Raw genomic sequence first — 22,568 nt, forward strand, 5'->3', positions numbered from 1 at the left:
CTGGTGCGGTGGCCGTTCCGGTGTCCCTCTCTGTTGTTGGGGCTGTTATGGTGTCCCTCTCTGGTGCGGTGGCCGTTCCGGTGTCCCACTCTGGTGTTGGGGCTGTTATGGTGTCCCTCTCTGGTGTTGGGGCCGTTCCGGTGTCCCTCTCTGGTGCGGTGGCCGTTCCGGTGTCCCTCTCTGGTGTTGGGGCCGTTCCGGTGTCCCTCTCTGGTGCGGTGGCCGTTCCGGTGTCCCTCTCTGGTGTTGGGGCCGTTCCGGTGTCCCTCTCTGGTGCGGTGGCCGTTCCGGTGTCCCTCTCTGGTGTTGGGGCCGTTCCGGTGTCCCTCTCTGGTGCGGTGGCCGTTCCGGTGTCCCACTCTGGTGTTGGGGCTGTTATGGTGTCCCTCTCTGGTGTTGGGGCCGTTCCGGTGTCCCTCTCTGGTGCGGTGGCCGTTCCGGTGTCCCTCTCTGGTGTTGGGGCCGTTCCGGTGTCCCTCTCTGGTGCGGTGGCCGTTCCGGTGTCCCTCTCTGGTGTTGGGGCCGTTCCGGTGTCCCTCTCTGGTGCGGTGGCCGTTCCGGTGTCCCTCTCTGGTGTTGGGGCCGTTCCGGTGTCCCTCTCTGTTGTTGGGGCTGTTATGGTGTCCCTCTCTGGTGCGGTGGCCGTTCCGGTGTCCCTCTCTGTTGTTGGGGCTGTTATGGTGTCCCTCTCTGGTGCGGTGGCCGTTCCGGTGTCCCTCTCTGTTGTTGGGGCTGTTATGGTGTCCCTCTCTGGTGTTGGGGCCGTTCCGGTGTCCCTCTCTGGTGCGGTGGCCGTTCCGGTGTCCCTCTCTGGTGTTGGGGCCGTTCCGGTGTCCCTCTCTGGTGCGGTGGCCGTTCCGGTGTCCCTCTCTGGTGTTGGGGCCGTTCCGGTGTCCCTCTCTGGTGCGGTGGCCGTTCCGGTGTCCCTCTCTGGTGTTGGGGCCGTTCCGGTGTCCCTCTCTGGTGCAGGGCCCGTTCTGGTGTCCCTCTCTGGTGTTGGGGCTGTTCTGGTGTCCCTCTCTGGTGCAGGGCCCGTTCTGGTGTCCCTCTCTGGTGTTGGGGCTGTTCTGGTGCCCCTGCCTGGCGGCACAGCCGGAGGAGTAGTGCCCACACCTGCACCAAGCCGGGCCTGGAGGTGGAGGCAGGGCAGCACCTGGGTGGGACAAACGTCCGGGTTGTGGCTCCTGGAGACCAGCACAACCGAGCACTGCAAGCGCAGGACTCGGGCCAAGGGGTGGCCATGGACCAAGAGCACCAAGGTCCCCCAAAGCTGCCGACCCTTTTCCAGAGGGTCTGAAAGAACAGACTGTACAAGAGACCCAATTTGCATAGAGGTATGAAACCCATTTCAGGGTGGGGAACCCAGTCCATAAAAGGGTACTCCCACCAAGCCCCTGACCCTGGACATCCCAACAGCTGGATCATTGCTGGAACTAGGAGTGATGTCCCCTCTTCTGGATCACTGCTGGAACCAGGAGTGACATCACATCAGCTGGGTCAACACTGGGACCAGGACTGATGTCCCATCAGCCGGAACCATGCTGGAGCCAGGAGTAATGATCTCTTTCCCCTTTCTTTCCTTGTCTTTCTGTCTGTCGTCCCATTTAAATTCATCTTTCCCTTTCTCTCTGCCCCCTCACCCTTTCCCTTTATGCCAAACTCACTTCCACGTGTTTTTATTGTAGGTCGGGATCAATGTAGCAGTTGTGTAGTAATAAGTCAAATTAACAAAATATTAATACATTGATTAAAAAAATCGTAAGTATTTAACACAAGGTTTTTATTATTTTGCAGATGTTCCAGCTTTTATTGTTGCTTTTGTCTCTCAGCATTTATGATTGTTGGGTGCTTCCTTCCCCTTATGGGTGGGTGATCACAACACGTTAATAAAAAATGCTGTTTTTTCCAATTGTGCTTGTCTGTGCCTGGAGAGCAAGGCAGGTGCTGGCAGCGCAAATAGTCATGGAATCATGGAATATCCTGAGCTGAAGGCACCCCCAGGGATCCCCCAGTGCCAGCTCTGCCCTGTCCAGACCCCCACCACCCCAGCCTGGGCATCCCTGGCAGCGCTGTCCAAAGGCTTCTGGAGCTCTGGCAGCCTCGGGGTCGTGCCCATTCCCTGGGGAGCCTGGGCAGTGCCAGCCCCCTCTGGGGAAGAACCTTTCCCTAAAATCCAACCTAAACCCTCCTGGGCCAGCTCCAGCCGCTCCCTGGTGCTGTCCCTGTCCCAGAGCAGAGATTGGAGCTTGAGGGAAGAGCGACTCGTCTGCAGATTTCCTGACTCCATCTTCCTCTTCTGCAGCACTTCTCAGAAATGTGACAGCGCCCAGGTAAACTTTAAAAAGTTATTCTTGCATCATTTGCGTTTATTCTTGCATCATTCACTTGCTCAAGGCCGGTCTCAGCTGTGTCTGACATTGCACAGCCCCACACCAGCTGTGCCACCACAGCTGGGAACAGCACCAGGCCTCACACAGAGGGGCACAGTTTAAGGACTCTTGTTCAGTTATACTTTGTCTGTAAATGGAATTGTTTAACCAGGAGCGACTGAGGAAACAAGACATTCACAGCACCTGAAGTAAGTTAAAATTGCATTATGAGAAACAGTACTGCCTGATGCATACCTATTACAAATGCCATAAAAAACAAAAGGAGTCATCTTCACAGAACAGATATTTTAGTGAGGAAAGTTAAATATGCTGTAAATGAACAATACAAATTAATTGCATTTTCTTGAAAGAAAGGGTAACTTTATCTTCTATTGCCAGATAATTTTTTATAATGCCTTCATAATTTTTTGGATCATACAAAATCTACAGACAGTAGAATTTTTCTCTGGTTTACTTAAAAACGAAAAAGGGAATTAATCCATACCATTTGTTTGGCAAAAAGCAAAATGTGCGCTAAAAAGCCAGGGTGAGATGGGGAAGAGGGAGCAGCACCTCTCAGAGGGTGGGCAGGCCCTGGCACAGGGTGCCCAGAGCAGCTGGGGCTGCCCCTGGATCCCTGGCAGTGCCCAAGGCCAGGCTGGACACTGGGGCTGGAGCAGCCTGGCACAGTGGGAGGTGTCCCCATGGCAGGGGTGGCACTGGGTGGGCTTTAAGGACCCCCCCAAAGCATCCTGTGATTCCCTGAAGAGCAGGGTTGGAGACAGGGCCAGGCCCTTGGACCAGCACCATGGTCCCACACCCAACCCTCTCTTCCTCCTGTGTCACACCACAGTTCTCTTTCCATGGAGCAGCTCCTGGAACTGGGATGGATTTCCCTTCCCATCCATCACCCTTCAGACACCCAGCCGCTTCTGGGGGATGGAGGGAAGGCAGAGCTCCTGCTGCTCACCAAGCTCTGGTCTTGCAGCTCTGTCCCTGTTTCTTCTTTCTCCCCCTCTCCTGTGCTCAGGGCAGGGGCAGGAGCTGGACCCAGGGGCTGACGGGGGCTTGGAGGAAGCCCCAGTTCCCTTGGCTTGCACAGCACTGTCAGATCCCAGAACTGGCCCCTAAATCCAGGGACAGTGACACTTTGGCAGCTTTACAGGCAGCCAAGGAATTGACCCACGGTCACAGCAGAGCCTTTGACAACTCTATCAAGTAATTAGGGCCATTTAACAGACTCTTACTGCAGTTCTTTATTTTTTTTAATGAGATCCTAAATACATCCTCCTACATACAGAAAAATAATTTCCTGAGGACACTCCCTCTTTTAAAATATTTAAATGAACAAACAAAACCAGGTGCCTTTAAATGCTTTTCTGTGAGATTTACTTGGTATTTGACAATGACAACAGAGCTGTATTTTTATACTCTATGTACAACAATCACATATATATCTATAAGCATGTACTGAACTCTGGCTTCAGCAATGTGCATGTAGGACAGGAGTGGAGAGGCTGAACAAAGCAAGGGAAGATGTGGAATGTACGCACAGAGCAAGCCCTCAAAGTAATTCCTCCTGATTCCCAGCTCCTCCCTGTTCCAAGGGCTTTGACTGCTGGATTTGAATGAACTGAGATTTCACCGTGACAAGCAGAGCAGTCTGGAACCAGGCACTGCTGTTGGAGTCAGAGTTTGGACTTGTCACATCTCAGTTTTGAGAATATATGTTAGAAAAAACTCCATTACCCACGTTTCCCACCCTAATCCTCCTCACACGTAACAAAAAGTGACTGAATTGTTTTTAAAGGGTAAAAAAATTGTAAAATGAGCATTGAAAAAGTGCCCTCATAAAAACTCACATTGAGATAATACTGAGTAATTAAGTGCATCTAGAAAAAAACCTGCTGCAGTCACTCAGCTCTTTGGCTCAGTGTCAGCTCAGAGCTGGGCTCTGGCTCCCAGGTGCCCAAGTCCCTTCCCCAGCTCTGAGCAGCCTCTCCTGGTTTTACAGCCCAGCTCTCATCAGCTCTGCCCCGGGCAGGCTCTCAGCATTTCTGAGCCAATGCCAGCCTGGGGATAGTTTTATTTTACAGGATTTCCAAGTGCTCAGGCCTTGGCAGGGGCTGCCCAGGGAGCTTTGGAGTGCCCATCCCTGCAGGTGTCCCCTGGAGGTGGCACTCAGAGCTCTGGGCTGGGGACAAGGTGGGCATGGGGCACAGCTGGGACTCAGTGGGCTGGGAGGGCTGTTCCAGCCCCGGGGATTTGGGGATTCTGGGACTCCAGGAAGCACATTTCTGTCTGGGAAGCTGGCAGTGCTGTGTGCCACCGAGCTCCAAGGGCAGTGACGCTGTCACCAGGGCATGGACACAGCCTGTCCCCCATGCACAGGGACAGGATGAGCTTCCCCTTTAGCACGGGACTGATTATGGGGGATTCACTGGATACCCGTGAGCCCAACCCCAGCCTTTCCTCATCAGTGTTTGAGCAAACCCTGCTGGCACTGGCGGGAGTTCAGCAGTGCTGTGCACCCAGGAGGACGGGACATCCCAAGCGATGGGGCTGGGAAGGGGCTCCTTCTGTCTCAGTTCCCCAAACCAGGGCAGTCCTACAGGCTGCTACAGCACTTCCCTGGCAGTGGCAAGGTTGGATGGGGCTTGGAGCAGCCTGGGACAGCGAAAGGTGTCCCTGCCCATGGCAGGGGGTGACACTGGATGGGCTTTAAGGTCCCGTCCAATCCCAACCATTCCGGGACTTTCTGATGTCCATGCCATGGGCTGCAATCTGAGAGGGGCCCCTGAGTGAAGGGTCCCCCACTTCCAGCACCAAATGAGCCTCAGGCAGGTGCAGCTCCCTGGGGCTCCCTCCAAAACCCTGCCCAAGGTTCCTGCATTCCAGCCACGAGATTTTTTTTTTTGTCCTGTTGGCCAGTTCAGCTGTCACTGTAGTTGATGCTGGTGAAATGACACTATTAACAAACAAAGTGATGCTACTTGTGAAACACTGAAATGAATGTTCACCCTGTTGGCAGCACTGAGTAAAATTAGGACAGCAATAAAAGGTTAGACAATGACATTTAATGGTACTCCAGTAATAGATTTTATCACTTTTTTTATCCTACCACAACAATGTGTATTTTCATATACGTTATATTTAATAAAATGTATTGATATGGAATTAGGAAAGCATGGGTTTAGTACTATTTACATATTTTAATTGAAACAATTTTCTTAACAACATTGAAAAATAGAAACTTAAAGTTCTCTTAATCGTGTTTTCAGCCAGTTAGTGGTAAACAAATGCATGCCTAGGAAGTCACACTCCCTCTAAAATGTGGTCAGTTGAAAGTTTCTAACTAAAGTGTGTATCTCTGTTTTGTTTCAAAAAATACATAAGTATGTCTGTCATTTCTGATACAAAATTCTACACTATCTTCAATAAATAAATAATAAAGCGATTCTGAAAAGTATGAAATGTAAACTTTGTTGTCCCTCCAACATACATTTTTTCCCTTCCCATTGCTTGAAACATTACAGTGGTCTTTTAGGAAATTATAATACACAGACACTTCCCAGCACAGTTTACACTTATTACCATACTGATCTACCTACCTGTTATGGATATATCCTAATTTCCTAATGGAAACCAATAAGACTTGGAGTGCTAGAGAACACCGCCGACACAGGAGAGGTGGGAACCAGTACTGAAAGGACATGCAAGGAACACCAAAACCTAACAACAGCTCCACGAGAACGTTCACATGCGAATGACACGGGCTGGCACCTCCCATCCGGAATGAAGTCCTTACAAAAATACCAGTGGATGCGTGGCAGGGCATGAACAAAAGGAATCCAAGCAGAACAAAGAGGAATTTGACTCTCAGGGATCTTTTGTCCCCCGAGTCCAGACTCAGCAGGGCACTCACACGTGTGCCTGAGGGAAAGCAGACGTCGGTGCCCACCTGGAGCCGGGAGCTTTGCCAAACGGGGACGTGGGCCGGGACGTTGTTATCCATGGAGTGAAACGGATGGAGGGCCCTGGCATTGCCCCGAAGGCTCTGGGTTCCCCACTCGGCAGCACCGCCCCGAGCTCTCTGGTGACATCCAGCAGCCGCCGAGCCCCCGGGGCTGCCCCGAGGCCCCGTGTCCTGGCTGCACACAGGTGAGCACGGCTCAGCTCCACCACCTGGGCACCTCACACTGCTGTGCACACCAGGCCCTGCAGGCTGGAACTTCGCTTCCTCAGCTGGAGCCACGACTGTTTCTTCTTCTTCCCCACTGCAGGCGACGCCCAGCCTGGGAGCAGCAGCAGTGAAGGAGTACCCAGGAGGTACACACGACACCCAGCAGGGCTCTGTGCCTCACCCTTGGCTTCCTGCCCCAGCACTTACAGTCCCCTGGGGACAGCAACTTCCAAAGGGACCGAGGGCTGGACTCTCCTGGAGTGCAATTCATCTCTGTGCAGAAGGCCTGGACAGCTTTTATTTTCAGGGGCGACACGAGTCATGAAGTGGTATGTTAATAGAATCTTCTCTGTTTATAGATATAGACTATTTATTTTCTAAGTCTTTTCAGTACCATCATGAAGATCTTCAAAGATCTTCTTGCTGCAAAACTGTTCCTTCCATTCACTCACATTTACACACCACTCTGCTAGGCAATAGGCACAGAACCCCTGAAGGGGAAACCTTCAGAAAGCCTCCAAACACACCCACACCGCCTCCTCCACGGGAATTGAAGAGCAGGGCAGCTGGAGCAAGCACAGCCACCCATGTGTTTTGCCAGCCATCCCCACTGCGGCACAGGGAACAACAGGGTTGTTTCACCAGCCCAGGAAACCAACGCCAAGTTCCACACAGGGAGATTGAGGGAGATCTCCTCACTAAATTGGGATTCATGTGTTCAGTGAGAATTATCAAGGCACAAAGCTGCTCCTGTTTGCTTTGATAACCCTCTGACGTGTGAAGGGCGAGCAGTAGTTTCACGCCACACCAGCAAGGACTCGGTGACAGCTTCTGCAGGCACCTCCTGCAGTGAACTCTGGCTGAATTCTGACACTGGCCCCTCTCTCCTAAGGCTCATCAAACAGCTGCAGGTCCAGGCGCACCACGATCTCTCCCGTGGGGACTTCGTGCAGAAGGAGACACTTTGTAACTGGTCCCTTGGAACCCTGATCCTTCTTGATGTCTGCCACACGGATCTCTGTCCTGCCCAAAAAGTCTGGAATGCAGAAACACAGCGTGCTCAGGAAAGGGAAACCAGAGCCTGCAGAAGGACCTGAACTTCCACCCACACACAACACAAGAGAAAATGAGCCCTCGGTCCAGCTCTAGTTGTGCACTTGAAGAGGGCCAAAGGCTGCCAAACTGCAAAGAAGGGCATTTAGCCAGACCATGTTAAACAGTAGCAGCATTAAAACTAAATGGGCCCATGAGTGGAAAAACCCACTACGGAATTCACAGCTGCCTCGCTTCTTGATTTTATGACATGTTAGCAGAAGGCCAAAGTTCTCAGTTAAACCTGAGAGTGAACCTGCTGGAGATGACAGAGCCAAGCAGGTCATCAGCCCAGCAACGAGGTCAGTGAGCCAGTACCAGTCCTATCCAAACACTGCCCGAGAGACTGTGACTCCAAAACACACCCTGTGATCCTCCACAAGTTCATCCCGGCTCATGAAGTAAGAATGAGAGAGGCTGTGGAAACCCCACCCCTGGAAGTGTTGAAGGCCACTCTGGATGGGGCTTGGAGCAACGTGGGATAGAGGAACGTGTCCCTGCCCATGGAAGGGGTTGGAACTGGATAATCTCTAAGGTCCTTTCCAAGCCAAACTGTTCCATGACTCTATTGGGTTTGGAATCCTGGGCTCATTTTTGCTACTGTTACTGGAGCTCAAAGACATTCCTCTTCCTCCTGCCTGACCCCATCTGTGTGCAAGCAGCATCCAGAACTTTCTGTAGTCTTAGCAGAATTACAACTCGCATTTTAGTTGTTGTCAACTGCACAAGAAAAGGAACTCTCAAAACCCAGGGGGAGCTTCAGCCTTTTTGTGCTGATACTGGGTGGAGCGAGGTTGACTCCTAAATAGGCAAAGAAGGTCAGATCTGGGGTATCTTTAAAGATCATCTCCCAGCCCAGCCCGTTCCCTCTGATTTCCCTCAGCAGGAATGCTCCTCCTCAAAAAAGAGCTTTGCAAATGCCCCTGGCGGGGGCAGCCCCGTACGCACCATCCGGGGAGAACTGGTCCCGCTCGAACACCGTGATGCACAGCACATCCTGCTCCAGGTCCTTGATGAAGAACTGGCAGTTGGAATTCCACTTGGGATTGAGGGTGTCCTGGATGGTCTTGGTGATGTGGCACTGAGAGCCCATGGTCACCTCGCAGTAGGGGTTGCTCTTTCCTGGGAAGATGGGAACAAACAGAAACGAGCGGGGCTTTTTTAGCTGCGTGCTCCTGCTCCTGAGCTTCCTTCTGCTCCAACAGCCAGCTGAGCTGGGAAAGGCTTTGGACACACCAGGCCTCTGGCCCCATCCCAGGCTCTGCTTCACTGCTTCTGTCATGGGCTACATTAATTAACGTAACAGTGAATAAATGCTCTGCTGGCTGCTGAGCACCCTCCACTCTTCCCTTCAGGACATTATGGCTTGTGTGGTGGAAACTAAGCCAGACTGAAACAAAAGCCTCGAGCAGGACAACTGCAGGACCAGGCTCAGCTGCACAAAGTCACCTCTGCCTATTTTACCTTCATTAAACCCATGTCATCTAACAAAACCCTGTCTGGGACAGATCCCTGCAGAGTTAGGCTGGCAAACGGGAATGTCCTCTGGATGGAGCAAAGAAAGCCAAGGCACTCACCATGGGACCTGCAGGGTTTTAGCTCAATGCCTTCAACAACATTCACCATCAGCCTCCCGATGCCTGTTGCTCTCTGAGAGCGAACTGCGGTGGAACAGAAGAGCAGAGAGAAATGTCACCAATGGATTTTCCTGCCCAGGGACTATTCCACAGAAGATGAGACCCCCACATCCTATGCTGTACCTAAGTAGGCCTTTTCCCTCTTCTTCTTTTCAGTCTCTATGTAAAGTTCTGAGGCAGCTTTGATCTTCTGAACCCAGGCAGTCCTTCAGAAGGAAAGAAGAAAAAAAGTTGCAAAATGCCATTTCTGCGTTTCCCTGCTGGAGCACAGCAGGCAAAACTAAAGCTGTCCCTCCTTCCCAGCCAAGGCTCTGGCCCCATCCCAGGCTCTGCCATCCCACAGCTGTCTGCCCGGAAGGGATCTTCTGGAATTCACAGCACCTGCAGAATGTAACCATCCCAAGGCAGCAAACCCCAGCACACAGAGAAAGCTCAAGAGAGCCACGAGCAGGAGATGCTTGCTGAGAAAACAAAAGGTCTAAAGAACAGGTTTGCTTTCATCCAGCCCCTTGTTTTCCTGAAGTAAACTGATTTCTTGGAGTCAGGAGGGACAAGACACCGCTGCTGCTGAGGTGGCCACTGTCCTTGAGATTGGTCCCTGAAATTTCCTTCCCAATTCTTCTGACTCTCAGGACTTTAAAAGCATAACCTGGGGAGTCCACGGGTGGTGAATGGGCCCTTCTGGGAAACCATTTCATGCTGAGGAATCACTGAACATCCTGAATTGGAAGGGACCCACATGGGTCACTGAGCCCACCCCAACATGCCCAGCCTGTGCCTGAAGGAGGCTGAGGGGAAAGGTTGCCAGAGAAAAAGAGTGGCAGAAGGGCTACTAAGTGACCTCAAGGGCTTAGAAGCACTGCTGTGACATACAAGGGAGCCTGAGTCAAGGAAACATGGGAGAATCTGGAGGCTGTGGATCAATTTTGGAACCCCAAATGAAGAGATGCTGCTCCACAGGACATTCATGGTTTGGGTTGGGAGGCATCCTAAAGCTCACCCAGCTCCACTCCCTGCCATGGGCAGGGACACCTGCCACTACCCCAGGTAACAGCAGAAGATAGAACTGCATCTCTTGCCTTCTTCACGTTACCATAAAATGTGAAATGCAGCCTCAACATCCACCCTCAGCCATTTCATCACTGGCCTAGCTGGAATTCAGAAAACGTCATTATTTCTCCCTCTTTTTCAGATCACCATATTCCCAATAAGGAATTTTCCAGTCTTGTAAAATAACCAGCTTGGAAGTGCTCTGCAAGTTTCCATCACAACTATTCCCATCCTACATTTACCAGACTTTTTGAAGGCCCATGAAGGCACTTACCTTTCGTTAATGCTTTCGGCCCGAAGTGTGTAGACTCTGTCAATGTGGGAGATGTGGAAGATGGGCTCATCTCCAGAAGGGTCTGTGGGTAATTTTACCAGTACCTCATTTAGGAAAATGGGCTGTAAAACATCAGCAGAGCTGGAGTTGTACTGCAGAGTCTGCACGGGGGCATTCAACACACATCAGCTCACAGCAGGTTTATTCCATGCCCCAAGTATCTCCCCCCTTCTGCCTCCTGTATTTCTGCAGAAAAATTTAAAAGCTGACAAAGACAGAGGTGCCTGCATGGCCTGGGGACACTCCTGGAGAGAGCCAAGCACAGCAGAGTTTCCTCCCCCAGAGAGCAGTGAACGCCGCTCTCCCTCCGCTCCCTCAAACACACGAGCCCTCATGGAAGAGTTTTATTCAAGCAAAACCTCAAAAGCATCTTTTCTTTTCTCACTAGAGCACACAGCCACCCTTCCTGCCATCAGCCCCTGAACCCCAAAGCTTTCAAACTCTTCTCTAGGAAGGCTCTTGCCCACACCCCCAGAATGGAGCTCCTGAGCCCTGTCCCCATCCCCGCGTCAGAGCAGCACTTACAGTTTTGTACATTTTGTATTGCAGGTTGGACTTGGGGCTGAAGACCTTGTCTGTGCCGGAAGAGCCAAGAGGTTTTATGATCTGAGTGAGGAGGAGGAAGTCGTTGAAGAGAAAACCATACAGCTCCTTGTTACTCTTGGCTTTATAGAGCTTCCCACTGTGCAGGAACTTGCGTGGTCCCAAGCAGTTTGTAACTGAATTAAAAACGAGTTGCTGCGAAAAGTAGAAGAAGAACAACAACGCACTGTATAAAGTGAAACAATCGGGGCTGCCCTGCAAGAGACCAAATACAGTTTTGAGTCCTGGTTCCAGTCTGTGTCACAGGGGTGACGAGCCATGCCTCGAGCACGACAAGCGGCGCAAGTCACAGGCGCCCCATGAGAGTCCCCTGAAGGTCACAGGGGCACGGGCTGGGCAGGCAGGGGGAAGCCAAAAGCATCTGTACCCCCTGGCCATGCACATGCACCTCCAGGGGTGGGACCGAGCCAGGGCACCTGTCCTGGATGAGCAGCAGCTCTGCCAACGGCCTCTCCACAGGCTGAGCTTCCTTAAGGGCTGCATTCTGAATTGTGGTTGAATTTCACCCCTTAAAACACCCCAAAGGACTCCGGATGGCCACAATACCCCGAGTTAGAGCTGCTGACCGCTGGGACTGGTGCAATCCCAGACTCAGCCAGGCCTTGTTAGGGATCAGCAGAGTCTTGCCCTTGCCTGAAGCGCCATTTTCAGGTTTATTTTCACCAGGGTTTGGCACAGCTCTCCCCACCCAGGGCAGCTGGCTCTGGAGGAGCTCCTTTGGCAGGCTGGAAACCCCTTGGACAGAAAACAGGGAGAGGCTGGGCTGTTCCCTGCCATGGCTGGGGCTGCTGCTGGTGTTACGGTGCAGCGAGCACCACAGGCTCTGTCAGGGTGTGGAGCTGCTGTTCTGGGGCCAGGCACCACCTACAGAAGAGAAAAGCAGCCACTTTCCTGTTGGCAGGCAGCTGGATGTGCTGACATTGTCACACCCGTCCTTCTCCCAGAACAGTCAGACTTCCTCAGGTGAAATGCAATTTTTCTACTTTATGAACCAACCGGTGCTCATTATTTTTTTACCTTCCAGAATGGTGCATACTTTGAAAATCAAGTTGTGATCTGTCTGCCTCTGTTACCTCCACCACCAACAGGAAGGCCAACAGAATATCTTCCCTCCTTTTGCAGGACATACAAACAGAGTATTTCTAGAAACTTGCCACGTAACCATAAAAAATGACATGGCATGGGAGGCAGGGGTCCTCTCTGTAAAGTCTCCAGAGACTTGATCAGTATTCTTGAGCTTTCCAATGTACACAAAGCTTTATCACAGAAAATATTTCTAAATATTTGGTTTTTAAAGCACTCCGTAGTGGTCAGGCACAGCTTTGGAGCGGGATGCAGCAGCCCCATAACCACTGCTCCACCAAGGACTGGGAAACTGGGAAGCGGTGGTTGCAAATGGCAGCACGGAACCCGGGACTGCTCCGGAGCCAGGCACCCGAGCAGGGCTCACCCCGAGGGGCAGGAACACGAGCAGCAGCCAGGAGGGGTGCAGGAGGCCAGGTGGGGACAGGGCACAGGGGACAGGGGATGGGGTGGCTGCTGCCGTGTCCCCAGTCCCCGTGGCCAGCGTGGCCAGCCCCCGGCGAGCCGCGGTTACCTCGGAGAGGCCCTCGCACTGCACGTGGGCCTGGATCCACTCCAGTCTGTCCGAGTTCTCCTTCTCCCGCACGCCCTCGTTCACCTGCGAGCACAGCTCCTCCGCCTTCTCCAGGGCGTGCTTCAGGTGGCTGTGGTCAGGGTGGTTCTCGGGGGTGTTCTCTATTATCTGCACAAAGCAAAGCCAGCGTCGGGCTCCTGGCACCACAGCTCAGCTGCACTCGCTCTGTCAGCCCCACGCTGCCATTCCAGGCCTTCACTGCCAGCAGAGCCAGCCCCACGTTTATTTTCCTCCTTGACAGACATGAGAAATGGGACACAAATACTATTTGGGAACAGCTGGATTGCAGGCCTGCCTGCACAGCCTTTGCAGCAGGACACTGCCGGCTCCTCCGACAGAGGCGCACGCATTGCAGCCAAATACAGGAACGCAGCCACGACTGCTGAAGGAATCCCTTAAACACCAACATCCGCCTCATAATTCCCTGTGAAAGCCTTGGGCCACGTTCCATGGCGTTATGTGGGATGGGAAGTGTTAAGCAACAAGTGGAAGTTAGGAAAGGGCTGTAAATCCTCCAGCACCATCAGCACAGGGGGAACCTGCAGCAATCCAGGCTCAGCCCGTGGGGAGGGAATGGCACTGAGGGGAAAGGCAAATGTGAGCACAAGGTTGTCTTGTTGCTCCTGTTATCTGAATTTAAAATTTTCACTCAGCACTCGCTGCCTTCTGGTTCTTTGGGTGCAAGCTTCATCTCTGTTTCAAATGGAAATATCGAATAATTTTGCCAAAGCCCAAGGAATGATCCCATTTTCTATACTGAAATCGAGTATTAAAGGACATCCCACATTCCCCAGCACATCAGAAATCTCCCAGTGACAAAGCCTGACACAAATAAGGAAACAACCCTGTAATTAAGGTGTAAGCAAAGCAGCACCAAACCCACCGCGTGTGTGAAGGAACGTACATTTTTAATTATTAGTGGGTATCTGGTTACCCGTTGCATAGGCTTTAGTAGAAAACTTGATAGTGGCATTCCTTTACAGCGAGGATCCATTGCTAACCTCTGAAACATTAGAGAGGTAAAATCTGGTTAGTCGGGTGGTTTAAACCCCAAAAAATGAGCTCCTCCAAGAAAGGAAAAGGGAAGGCAATAAATGAGCACCAATCCTCAGCTAAATCTGCTCTGAGGTCACAACATCAGTAGGAGAACTCCTGGTGGTTTTTACAACACTTCTTCACCTGCCCTGTCTGGACAAGAATCCCAGGATCACCAGGGCTGGAGGAGCCCTTCAGGATCACCCAGTGCCACCCCAGGAGCACCATCACCACCCCAAAGCCTGTCCCCAAGGGCCACATCCAGCCACCTCGGGGACCTTCCCCGAGACAGTGACTCCAAACCTCCCTGGGCAGCCTCTGCCAAGGCCTGACCACTCTGTGAGAGACAAAAATGTTTCCAGTCTGCATTCTGAGCCTCCCCTGGTGCAATTGGAGGCCATTTCCTCTCCTTTCCCTTGGGACACGGCAGCACAGCCCGACCCCCCGGCTGTCCCCTCCTGGCAGGAGCTGTGCAGAGCCACAAGGTCCCCCCTGAGCCTCCTTTGCTCCAGGCTCAGCCCCTTCCCAGCTCCCTCAGGAATTCTCCAGTCCCTTCCCAGCTCCCTTCCCTGCCCTGGACCTGCTCCAGCCCCTCCAGGTCCTTGTTCAAGTGAGTGGCCCAGAAGTGGACAGAGCCCTCGAGGCGGAGCCTCCTTGGCTCAGCAGATCAGCCAGGTGAGAAGATGCGCAGAATTCCCAGGGGTTGCTGCTTCTCCTACCTTGACAAACTCCTTGAACTCGGGCACTTCATCCGTCTTCTGCTGGATGAGGGCGGCCCCGTTGAGCTGGCAGCTGCAGAACCTGATGTAGGGCTGCATGTGGGGCAGCTGGGCTGTCAGGATGTCCCCGATCATCTTCACCGGCATCTTCTCCCCGGACATCTTCTTCCTCACACGCAGGGCCCTGAGCAGGAGCAGGGCACGGGGTTGGACAAAGAGCCACTCCTCAGTTATGGAATAAAGGGGTGGGTTCTTATTCATTATGGAAACCCAGAGAGCCATAAATACATCAGCCACAAGGTTTACTGCAAGGATACAATAAATAACCCAGGCTGCACCCCCAGCCAGCACCTTCCTCTCTCCTGGTCACCCAGCTGCTGCTTGACTTTAATGCAACGCCAGATCACAGGTGACAGAAAGAGGGGGGTAATTTCCTTTTCTATTGCTTTAGAAAGAGAGTTCCTGATGTGTGAATGAGGCAGGCAAAAACCCCATGCCTTAGAGTTTTTAGCCTGGTTTCCTAAGGAAAAACCTTAGACCTTCATTGTCATTTGTCCTGTCACTGCCACAACTTTTCACCTCGTGGGCCATTTTCAAACACATTTTACAAAAACAAGGAGATATTACAAAGCTGTAAAATCCCTGTAGGTTCAGTGAAAATTAGCGGCTGAGTAGGGAAAGAAAAGAACTTTATTAATGCTTTTACTTATCAAGGTGCAGGTTTAACTGTGCCCTCACTGAGTTTCCCTGGCAGTGATGTGGGGCAGCAGCACCCAGAGCCTTTGGAGAGGGGTGCTCTGGTACAAACCCTCTGGAAGCAGGCAGGGAAAGTCCTGCCCTGTGGGAAGCCTTGGCAAGCCCTGCTCTTCAGGCAGAGGAGGACTTGCTTTCTGCAGCACAGGAACCAAGTGAGTGCAAATGGCAGAGAACTGCTGGGTTCTTCTCAACAGCTCACAGCAAACTCTGCCCCCAGTTTGCTTTTTCCCCCATGGAGAAACACGTGGCCCTTCTGGTTAGGATTTGTGTAAGTGGCAAATGTTTTCATGCAGATAAAAGGAGAAGCAGGGGGGGAGGCCCAGGGTTCTGTTTTTGTGAAGTATGGGGGAAAAAACCAACTTACTTCAGTAGTTTTATATTGCACATAATCAGCTCCTTCCAATTCACAAAAATCATGGCAACTTCTTTTTCTGTGACCAGCTCAGACTCCATCAGTGGTTTCTGGAAGATCTGGGGAGTCAGAAGAGGCCATTCAGAGTGCACAGGGTACGTACAGACAGACCCAGCATGTCCAGTGTCCCAGACTTCCATGGTGTTCCCTGGGATGGCTGGGACTAAGGAGACCCTCAGGAATGAGGGGCTTTAACAGGGAATACTCTGAATTTGTAGGGGTGGTGGTGTTAATTCTGATCTGGATAATCTGTTTGAAACCTGGGAATTTTAGCAGAGCTCTCCTGCAAAATATCCCAGCATTCCTTTGATAATGCAACTGAAAATAGATTTTACTTTGGACTCCTCTATGGAAGACCTGATTTCTCTGACAGACCCAAGTTTTGCATATCTTGAACTCTCCTTCAAAAAAGGACTTTTCTTCTCTGTCAAAAGAATTGTCCATAGTTGTCTGTACTAATTCCCTTTTTTTCTACCTCTAAAGGCAATCACAGGAAGTGATAACTGAACCCCCCTGCTCAGTTATCACTCAGTATCACTACCCCCCTCAGAGCATAGGGAATGTGCTTCATTCCAGAACATTTGTTTAAGCTTCACAACTTGTACGTGAGAAATAAACACTGAGAGTTGGGAGCAAAAGGGCTTTGCTAAAATGACACTCCAAACACCAGCATTTCGGTGCTGGTAGCACAGGGGATTGCCACGGTTTGCACCCACCCACAGCTGTATCTGTATCTGTATCTGTATCTGTATCTGTATCTGTATCTGTGTCTGTGTCTGTATCTGTATCTGTATCTGTATCTGTATCTGTATCTGTGTCTATATCTGTATCTGTATCTGTATCTGTATCTGTATCTGTATCTGTGTCTATATCTGTATCTGTATCTGTATCTGTATCTACCTGTACCTGTATCTATCTGTATCTATCTGTACCAGTATCTCTATCTGTATCTGGATCTGTGTCCCTCTCTATCTCTATCTCTATCTCTACCTCTGTCTCTCTGTATCTGTGTCCCTATCGATCTCTATCTCTATCTCTCTCTCTCTATCATCTCTATCTATCTCTATCTCTATCTCTATCTCTATCTCTATCTCTATCTATCTCTCTCTCTATCATCTCGACCTCTATCTCTGTCTCTGTCTCTGTCTCTATCTATATCTCTTATCTATATCTCTTATCTATCTCTATCTCTTATCTATCTCTATATCTTATCTATCTCTATCTCTATCTATCTCTCTCTCTATCATCTCTGTCTCTGTCTCTGTCTCTGTCTCTGTCTCTATCTCTATCTATCTCTATCTCTATCTCTATCTCTATCTCTATCTCTCTCTCTATCATCTCTACCTCTATCTCTGTCTCTGTATCTGTCTCTATCTATATCTCTTATCTATATCTCTTATCTATCTCTATCTCTTATCTATCTCTATCTCTTATCTATCTCTATCTCTATCTATCTCTCTCTCTATCATCTCTGTCTCTGTCTCTGTCTCTGTCTCTGTCTCTGTCTCTATCTCTATCTCTTATCTATCTCTATCTCTTATCTATCTCTATCTCTATCTCTATCTCTCTCTCTCTCTATCATCTCTACCTCTGTCTCTGTCTCTGTCTCTGTCTCTATCTCTTATCTATCTCTATCTCTTATCTATCTCCATCTCTTATCTCTATCTCTTATCTCTCTCTATCTCTGTCTCTTATCTCTATCTCTATCTCTATCTCTATCTCTATCTCTATCTCTATCTCTATCTCTATTTCTGTCTCCATCTCCATCTCCATCTCTATCTCTGTCTCTAATCTCTCTGTATCTCTGTCTCTCAGTATCAGTATCAGTATCTCTCTATCTCTATCTGTGCCTGTATCTCTATCCCCAGAGATGAATGAGGATTGCACAGGGCCCCCCCGGCAGGCAGAGCAGCAGTGAAAGCTGAGCTTTGCCCAGTGCAGGGACTGGTGCAGCCGAGGCTGCAGAGCTGCCCCACCTCTGTCACCAGCTGCAGGTCGGTGACGTAGTTCTCCTCGGTGACGATGAGCTCGTGGATGTAGCCCTGCCTCTTCCTCTCCGTGGGGGTCAGCATGTCCAGCAGGTGCAGGTCTGCACACCCTGCAAAACACAACAGCACGCGGCCTTCAGCGGGCTGAGCCAGAGCGGCTCACGCCTGCGGCAGCCGCAGCAGCCCTGAGTGAGCAGGAGCTGCTGCCTGCTCTGGTCTCCATCACCGCTCACGCGGCACAGCCCCCGCCATGCTCCGTCTCTTCCATTTAACACCTTTTTTATTTATTGCAACAAAGCCATCCCTGTGCGTCAACTCCTCCCTGGTGGCCAAGCTCACCTGTGCCCGCCCGTTGCCAGCCTCACCCTGGAGGCCCCCCACCCCTTGGGTTGTGTCCTTCCAATCCCACAGGGAGGGCTGGCAATGCAAAAGGGGGAAAGGACTCCATGTGCTGTGAGGAAAACGCAGCGGTATCCCAGAGGGAATCAGGGAAGAGCTGCAGTGACCCTAATGCTCCAAGGGGCACTTTGGAAGGAGGCCCTCAGCTGATGGATGCTCCATGTTCAAGGTTCACCTCGACCCTTCTGCTCACAGAAATCCTGCTCAGGAAGGGCCTGCAGGGCCTCTTCACTTCTTTACACTTCAGTCAAACACTGCTCCCAAATGTTTGAAGGGCTTGAGCCAGGACATGCAAAGGTCACTGAAGAGCCCCAGATTCCACTCATGTCTGGGCCAAGCCAAGGGGTGGATTTTGTTCTCCTTCACATTTAAAAGCACGGGCAAAGGCTGGCACTGAGAGCTCCTCTTCCATCAGTTTTGGCCTCTCATTGCTGCAATCCTCCCTTGCACTGACCCCCTGTAGATGGGAGGATTTTTATATCAATTCCACAATCTTAAATTTTCTTTTCTACTCTGAATTAGACAGAACATTTAATTCCATTCTTTCTTCCGTAGGCCATTATTTTTCAGCTGAGCTTAATTAAGTTCTTCAGAGACTGGAACACAGAACGTTTTCTTCCAGTTTTTGCTACTTTTCTGCATGAAATACAATGCATTTCAAAAAGCAAAGTTGATTTCAAACAGGTGGAAAATGCTTGGCTCTAAAAATGATCTATTTCAACTATTTTCATACAACCAAAATTCCCCAGCTGAATTTTTTCCCTCACCCCTCAGCAAATTCAGTATATTCCCCATGGAAACAAACTTTCCTCATGGAAACATCAGGCCCCAGGTAGCTCTTTCAGTTCTTTGCATATAAAGTTAATACTTAGGCAGTATTTCCTGCATTTTTAGCTTCCTGAATGGAGCTCAGACAATGCCACCGGGAAGGTCCAGGTGTATCACCATTATTTCCATGGAATACCAGCAACATCTGCTTTAACTGATCTGTGCTCCTAAAGGGGGAATGATGGATTTGACTTAAAAATAACAAAAAAAAAAGCACCACAAAAAAACAAAAAACCAAACAAAAAAACCCAACCAACCAAAAAGAACCCAAACAAAAAAAAAAAAAAAAAACCACCAAAAAAGCCAAACCAGACCCAAACAAAACCAAATGAAACAAACCCAGAAAAGGAGATAGAGACAGTCAAGGTTGTTTCCTCTCTGACTCTGAAGCTGGGAGGGATCAGGTTGGAGCTGGGATCAGGTGGGAAGCAGAGTAACACTGACAGGGCTCCCTTGAGACACAGGATGTCACAGCCCTTCACAAAGTGCAACTGAAACTTTGCTTGGAATAAAAAGCACTTGTGGAGAAATACCATCTTTATGCCAAAACAATGAATTTTGGCCCCTTCCAAAAGCCACAAGTTTCATCTCTGTTGAATAAATGCCTGATTTCAGAGCAGCTTCTTTGGTACCAAGTACACCACGGGCCCAAGAAACAGCCCCAGTTCTCCCAGTGCTTCATTAGAAGAGAACGAAGTGTTTAATTAATTTTCCTTGGGGAAGTCCTTGTTCAAAGATGTTCAAAATCCTTGGCCTGAAGGTGATTTCCAACCACCAAGCCCTTGGAGGGAGCACTGGCATTTTGAATAATGCACCATTTTAGTGGCTCCCGCAGCTGGGCTGTGAATGGGCTGCTCTGCCCAGACACAAACACTCTGCGTTTGGATATGAAGTATTTGGGGGGAAAAAAAGCCCAGATCTGAGCAGAACATCCCAAAGAGACTTTCCTGGTAGGGGATTTTCTTTGTGAGGTGCACAAGTACAGAGATTTTTCTTGTCTTTGCATTAAGAACACTGAAGAAGAAGTGGATTCCTTTCCAGGTGGAAATGTCTGACTCATTCTTCATGGAACTGGACTGCACAGATGACAGAATCATGGAATGGTTTGGGATGGAGGGACCTCAGAGCCCATCCAGTGCCAGCCCTGCCATGGCAGGGACACCTCCCACTGTGCCAGGCTGCTCCCAGTGTCCAGCCTGGCCTTGGGCACTGCCAGGGATCCTGGGGCAGCCCCAGCTGCTCTGGGCAATTCTTTGCTTCAATCCAGAAAAGCCAGGAAAGGATGGGGAAATGACAACAATTAATTTGGTTGTTCTCAGGAGAGTGAATCCATGAACTCTGCCATTCTGGCTGGACTTGGAGAACCAACAGACAAATGCTGGAACTGCAAATCTGTGCCTTGACCTCCCAGCACCACAATCCCTGCAGAATAATGGGCTCCAGAAATGCAAAAAAACATTCCAAATCTCTTTGTATAGAGTAAAGATGTTGTTCCTCTTCCTTACAAAGTCAGCCCTGAAGATCTGGGTCTCCCAAGACAAACACTGAGCCTAAAACAAGATGCTGCTTTTTGGGAAGGGAGGTTCTGCTGTGGAAATCACTGATCCACATCCATGGCCACAGTTGCTGATTCCTTTTCCTTTTGGGGAGGTTTTCTAAGCAGTGCCACTGCCACATTTCCCTGTAAGCCTCGTGCTGGCCCAGGCCGTGGTGACCGGGTCACAGGGGACAGGAATCTGTCCTGTTAGAGGGAACCAGGAGCAGGCAAAAGTGATGTCACAGCTTTCCTCCAAATCCTTAAGGAGAAGGGAACCGCACACCAGGAGAGCACCCTTCACTCAGGTAAATTATTCACAGATCCCAAATCCCCGGGGCTGGAAAAGCCCTCCCAGCCCATGCAGTCCCACCTTGTCCCCAGCCCAGAGCTCTGAGTGCCACCTCCAGGGGACACCTGCAGGGATGGGCACTCCAAAGCTCCCTGGGCAGCCCCTGCCCAGGCCTGAGCAGCCTTTCCATGGGGAAATTCCTGCTGCTGGCCAAGCTGAGCCTGCCCTGGCCCAGCCTGAGGCCGTTCCCTCTCCTCCTGTCCCTGTTCCCTGGCAGCAGAGCCCGACCCCCCCGGCTGTCCCCTCCACTAATAGTTAATTAATAATATTAACAACAGTGTTAATGATTAGCAACTTAGGTCAGGAATAGAAAGACAAACATTTACAGGAAGACAAAATAAAGATTTTCCTTTTAAAGGAATATATTCTGGCCAAAAGCCATGAAACGGAAGCCCTGTGGGGTGAGAGTCCCTGAGTCCCCATCCTCTCCACGCTGAGTTCTTGGCAGAGGACTCTGATCTCTCTCAAACTCAGCACGTGGTTGGAAGGTTGTGAACTGCTGTGTTACAGCGGTCCCTGCAGAAGGTGCTCTCCCTTTGGAGGATGCTATAAATGCATTTCTTGTAGAATCCTGGCCCTTTCCAAAGCATGAAGTGCTACCTCACACACTTTTCTGAAGCCTGGACCTCCCAGCTCAAGTTGTCAAAACCTCTTCAGCAGCACGAGGTGAAACAGCACCTGAGTATCAACATCCCATCTTTCCTACAAACCCTGCAACTTCCCTGGGCCGTTCTCTGGAACTGCAGCCTTTTGAGGAATCAAGCAGCTGACAGCTTCAGTTTGTCATGGAGGATTGAAATGACATCACTCAATGCTAAGAATAAATGTCCTGTGATCCCTGAACACCAGAGTGAGCCCCAGGGCTGCTGTGGACTCCCCTGGACCCCTGGCAGTGTCCCAGGCCAGGCAGGATGGGGCTGGAGCAGCCTGGGACAGTGGAAGGTGTCCCTGCCATGGCAGGGGTGACACTGGATGAGCTCTGAAGTCCATCCCAACACAAGTCATTCTGTGATCCCACAATTCCACAGAAAGTTTTCATTTTGGTTAAGGCCAGGACTGACTGCACTGCCATGGCTTTGGGTCTCTCCTCCAGGTCTCTCCTGCAGGAGCCAGAACTGGACACAGCCCTCGAGAGGCCTCAGCAGTGCTGAGTTAGTTAAATCCCAGCATTTCAACATTCAGCTTTCTTAGCACCTGTTTCAGATGCAACCAATTCCCCTTGAATCTCCTGGGATGGACCCTCCACTGAGAGGCCACCCCAGGCTTCTGGTGAGGAGACGGCCTGGGATCAAACAGATCTCTCCAAATGCAATGCCCAACCCCATTTCTCAGCTCTTTTCAACCATTTCAGCAGGTTTGGGAGTTCTCAAGCAGACCAGTGTGTCCAGTTCCTGTTAGAGCAGAGCACTTCCCTCTGAGGTGCAGGGAAGGAGCTGGGAACAAATCTGGGCAGTCCCACTGGCAAAACCTGCAGCACTATTTCAGGGTGGAATTGCCCTCTCTGGAATGTTCAAAGGAGGTTTGGATGTGGCCCCTGAGGATGTGCTCACTGCTGGTGCTCCAACCCCAACCATTCCATGAGTCATGGTTCTACCAATCCCTTTCCAGAGGCTGCCTGGG

The 22,568-nt window shown here is 50.7% G+C and overlaps 1 protein-coding gene and 1 long non-coding RNA gene across 5 annotated transcripts in view; one reads left to right on the top strand and one right to left on the bottom strand.

Annotated features, from left to right (window-relative positions):
* The first annotated feature begins 2,242 nt into the window (after nucleotides 1-2,242).
* LOC137467710 (uncharacterized) lies at nucleotides 2,243-4,093 on the top strand. Of its 2 annotated transcripts, none has more exons than XR_010995607.1 (2): nucleotides 2,243-2,330; nucleotides 3,960-4,093. It is a non-coding gene; the product is annotated as an uncharacterized lncRNA (long non-coding RNA). The 2 variants fall into 2 exon arrangements; XR_010995606.1 differs by lacking the exon at nucleotides 2,243-2,330 and adding an exon at nucleotides 2,343-2,916.
* Nucleotides 4,094-5,426: 1,333 nt separating this feature from the next.
* ITSN1 (intersectin 1) overlaps nucleotides 5,427-22,568 on the bottom strand; it is a 107,542-nt gene continuing 90,400 nt past the window's right edge. For 2 of the 3 annotated variants that reach the window (XM_068179214.1, XM_068179201.1), the window contains 11 exons: nucleotides 17,824-17,945; nucleotides 15,800-15,906; nucleotides 14,680-14,863; nucleotides 13,830-13,928; nucleotides 12,866-13,033; nucleotides 11,191-11,463; nucleotides 10,606-10,727; nucleotides 9,405-9,487; nucleotides 9,222-9,305; nucleotides 8,593-8,766; nucleotides 5,427-7,588 (listed from right to left, as the gene is read on the bottom strand). In XM_068179214.1, coding sequence (XP_068035315.1) covers nucleotides 7,440-7,588; nucleotides 8,593-8,766; nucleotides 9,222-9,305; nucleotides 9,405-9,487; nucleotides 10,606-10,727; nucleotides 11,191-11,463; nucleotides 12,866-13,033; nucleotides 13,830-13,928; nucleotides 14,680-14,863; nucleotides 15,800-15,906; nucleotides 17,824-17,945 — 1,565 coding nt within the window. In that variant the 3' untranslated portion in view covers nucleotides 5,427-7,439. The remainder of the gene's footprint in view (nucleotides 7,589-8,592; nucleotides 8,767-9,221; nucleotides 9,306-9,404; nucleotides 9,488-10,605; nucleotides 10,728-11,190; nucleotides 11,464-12,865; nucleotides 13,034-13,829; nucleotides 13,929-14,679; nucleotides 14,864-15,799; nucleotides 15,907-17,823; nucleotides 17,946-22,568) is intronic. The other variant, XM_068179209.1, reaches the window with a different exon arrangement.

The sequence above is a fragment of the Anomalospiza imberbis genome, chromosome 2 (genome assembly GCF_031753505.1).
Source record: "Anomalospiza imberbis isolate Cuckoo-Finch-1a 21T00152 chromosome 2, ASM3175350v1, whole genome shotgun sequence".
Classification (NCBI taxonomy): domain Eukaryota; kingdom Metazoa; phylum Chordata; class Aves; order Passeriformes; family Viduidae; genus Anomalospiza; species Anomalospiza imberbis.